At 41.1% G+C, this 3,858-nt stretch overlaps 1 protein-coding gene across 1 annotated transcript in view; it reads right to left on the reverse strand.

Annotated features, from left to right (window-relative positions):
* LOC105366075 (uncharacterized) overlaps positions 1-3,858 on the reverse strand; it is a 33,416-nt gene that overhangs the window by 29,111 nt on the left and 447 nt on the right. Inside the window, exon 2 of the mRNA XM_011504389.1 lies at positions 3,238-3,299. Within this exon, the coding sequence (XP_011502691.1) occupies positions 3,238-3,299 (62 nt within the window). The remainder of the gene's footprint in view (positions 1-3,237; positions 3,300-3,858) is intronic.

The raw sequence follows: 3,858 nt of genomic DNA on the forward strand, positions 1-3,858 counted from the left end.
TCTTTTTTTTATTTGTATATATATATATATATATATATATATATATATATATATATATATACTTATCTCTACTTACACTACAATAAGAAACCATTGAAAATTTTCCACATTACATTAAGAGCGGAGGAGACTGTCGACGGTTTGCTACAGCACTTCCCTATAATAAAGAGAGAGAGAGAGAGAGAGAGAGAGAGAGAGAGAATTTCAGTGTGTAGGCAAGCGGGTATTTGTAAGGAATAGAGATACAGACATACAGGCGCAGACAGACAGACAGACAGACAGACAGACAGACGATAGAGGCAACAGAGGAACAGGGTTGTATTAAGCGGCATAGCCCGAGGCTATCTTCTTTTGCTGGATACTCATTTTTCACGAATTCCCTTTTTTCTCCTTTACTTTTTCTCCTCCTATATTTTTTCCTTTTTCCCTCTTTCTTGCCAATTTAAAATTTTTTTTTAGTTAGCTTGCCTTATTTTTCTCGTTTTAATCTTTACGTAGTGCTTATGAACCGCACTTTCTATGAAACGTATCCTTTTGCACTTCTCTTCCCCAACTGTCTCGTGAATAGTTTATTTTGCATAAAACTTTCCTCCATAACTCTTACTATATTTTATTATATGTGAGATTCAAGAAGATTTTTCACTCAAGTTAATTCACTTTAATTTCTCTCTTTTTTCTTTTAAATAAAATTTTGAACTTATCAACAACTGATATTCGTGAAGACTAATAATATTGCTTAAAAAAATTATTATTAATAAAAACTCTTGATTTATTTATAATACTCTAAATTATTGTTAATTAAAAATAGTAAATATTACTGAGGCATTTAAACTTATTTAAATTCAATTAAAATCATTACATTTATAAGTATCTATTCTCAATGATTATTTAAGATATTTAAAGAGTAGGCACGTTTATGGTGTATAAATGCTATGAGTATTAATGCCATGAAATTAATTTTGACAATGTATAAAACTATTTGTTCAATTCAATTAGTAAATTAATTCAGAATTAGTAATTGACGGCGACGATAGAACATTAAATATTGTTTAAAATCTACATATATTTCACTACAAAATAATACATATAGATGAATGCGAGTAAAAAATCTTTCCCCAATTCTGTTTCATACAGTATACAATTAGATTTTAATTTTTCTTGATGAATTAGTGAGTATTTTTTATGCATCTTCTATTATTGGTGCAACGATTGGGAGTTCTTCAAAGTAGGTTTTTGTCAGTTTCAACGCTAGCTTTTTATGAGTCTATTTCTTTTATTAGGTATTACTTTTATTTAACTTCCTCCTTAAAGAACGAGTTCGCTATGCTTGAGCTCGAATTTAATTAATTTTGTAAATTAATGCTTATCTAATTGCAACTATAGATTAATTTTTATTTTTCGCATACTTCAATTACGTTAAAATATATTGTTTCTCTGCTGAATTACACTAACTTCGTTATTATTTATATAAGAATCAATAGATCACGCGAAGTTCTTTAAAATAAGTCAGACACGTTTAAACGAAAGAAAATTATACATTTCAGAGAAATCTTTATATTACAATATAAACAATAATGTCGATTTATAATATTTTAAAAAGTTTTACAGAAATACATTATCATGACGGATTAAAGAATAAAACAGTAGCAGTGGATCAAATATGTGAAAAAACGAGAATAGGTGGCTCTGTATTTATCTTTCAACAGCTAAAAATCTATTTACTCTCAAAAATTTTAATATTCCTTTTGTCACTTATTTCTTGAAATAGTACGAGTAACAACAAATAAATCCAAGAGGCTTATGAAAGCTAACCGAAGTAATTATTTTTGTCGCAAGCGAATTTAAATTTCAAAGTGAAATGGTTTTCGACATTATTAAATTCAGTGCTGACAAACGGAGCTTCCATAAAATGTACAACCAAAATAAAAATCTGGGCGTAGATTATCCGCAGCATCTCAGAATTCAGGGAATAATGTTTAAATTGTGTTCCAGTTATATGACCTTTACGTAATGCATAAGGGAAACGAAGTCATGCGGGTGGTATATACAACTGAAATAGCCTAGTGACTTTGCCTTGCTTATCTGGAACTTAAATATCGCATCTTTCTACACCTTAACCCCTTCTCTTTCTCTCTCTCTCTCTCTTTCTCTCTCTCTCTCTCTCTCTCTCTCTCTCTGTATCTACCACATACGCACACACGCATGTGCACGCATACACACAAGAATTCAATTCGTAAAAGTGCATAGACAGCAAGGATGCTGATGCTGTGACGCTGTGAGCCGCTCCTTTTCTTGTACACGCGTATCTTCCACCTACCTCCATATCGAAGTCAAACAGGAAAGAGAGAGGAAAAGAGTGAAAGAGTGAGAGCCAGCGAACGATTATGTGCGGGAGAGGAAAAGGGAGAAGCTGAATCTGTGGTGGGAGTTTCGTTGGTCCGGTGAGAGGTATGTAGAGGGAGGAAAGCGAGAAGATTATACCAAGCGATCGAGCGAAACGGTGAAGCTTGAGCAGGGCTCCGAGAGAGAGAGAGAGAGAGAGAGAGAGAGAGAGAGAGAGAAATGAGCAGGAGAGAGTGAGAGAAAGAGTGAGGAGCGAAAGAGAGAGAGAAAGAGAGGGATATCGATAGATAGATAGGTAGATAGAGAGAGAGAGAGAGAGAAAGAGACAGGATGACGTAGCTATACAAGTATATACATAAGGTGCGACAGGGCGAGTGCTGCAGCGGCGACAGCGACGGCGACGGCGGTCACTGCGGCTTACAGGTAGGGATTTCTCGAATAAGCGAGAGTGAGAGTGAGAGAGGGAGTAAGTAAGTAAGTGAGAGAGAGACAGAGCGAGGGGGGAGAGAGAGAGAGAGAGGGAGAAGGAAGGCCGATAAGTATCTCTCTCGGTCCTTCTCGTTTGCTTCCTTGTGAGCCGCACACCGGAGCCAAGATAGCCAGAGATGAAGAGACGGAGTGGTTACGAGTGGGAGAGAGCGGCACGAGGGGGAGGCTGTGGCGGCAGAGGTGAGCTGAGACTCTCGAGTCGGCCATGTTGCCGAGCTCTCTCTCTCTCTCTCTCTCTCTCTCTCTCTCTCTCTCTCTCTCTCTCTGTATCTACCACATACGCACACACGCATGTGCACGCATACACACAAGAATTCAATTCGTAAGAACGGGCGCGCGCGTATACGTGCGTCGATACGCTCGAAGGTTCGTTTCTCTCCCTGGGCACGACCGACCAACATTCACCTCCTCCGAATATATCGTCTGGACCAGAGCGCCGCCGCCCGCCGTCCCTTTATCCGTGTAGACTGTCCGCGCGCCCGCGCCTGTGTGAGACGCTCTCTCGCTCTTTCTCTCTTTCTGCCGTGCACCTCCGCGTTCTCCCTCGTGCGTGAGCGCATGTGTGTGTTCGCGGCTGCTGCTGCTGCTGCTGCTGCTGCTGCTGCTGTTGCTGCTGCTGCTGCCGCCGCTGACCACGGCGCAGAAGACAGAAAGAGAGAGAGAGCGCTGCGACGCGTCGTACGTGGAGCATCTCGGAGAACGCGAGAAGCGGGCCGGATCGCTCCTATGCGCGACTGGACAGCGGCGTCCTCCTCGAGCCGCTCGTCCCCGCGTCGAGAAGTGACAGTGTCCGTCGAGGAGTTTCCTCGTGTCGTTCGCGCACACATGCGTCCATAGTTGCTTCGAGAGCTCGACTTTCCTTGGCTGCGATCCCTTCGAATGACGCCGGGAACAGGGCCGGCAACAGCAGCCCGGAGCCTCGAGCCGAGCTTCTAAGACTGGCCCGCGAACGTTGAGATGTGAACCAGCAGGCGGAGAGGGACGCCCGGTAGTTTGTAGTTAGCGAGACCAAAGTCGAGACCAGAG

Source organism: Ceratosolen solmsi, unplaced genomic scaffold, assembly GCF_000503995.2.
Source record: "Ceratosolen solmsi marchali unplaced genomic scaffold, CerSol_1.0 scaffold25, whole genome shotgun sequence".
Lineage (NCBI taxonomy): Eukaryota > Metazoa > Arthropoda > Insecta > Hymenoptera > Agaonidae > Ceratosolen > Ceratosolen solmsi.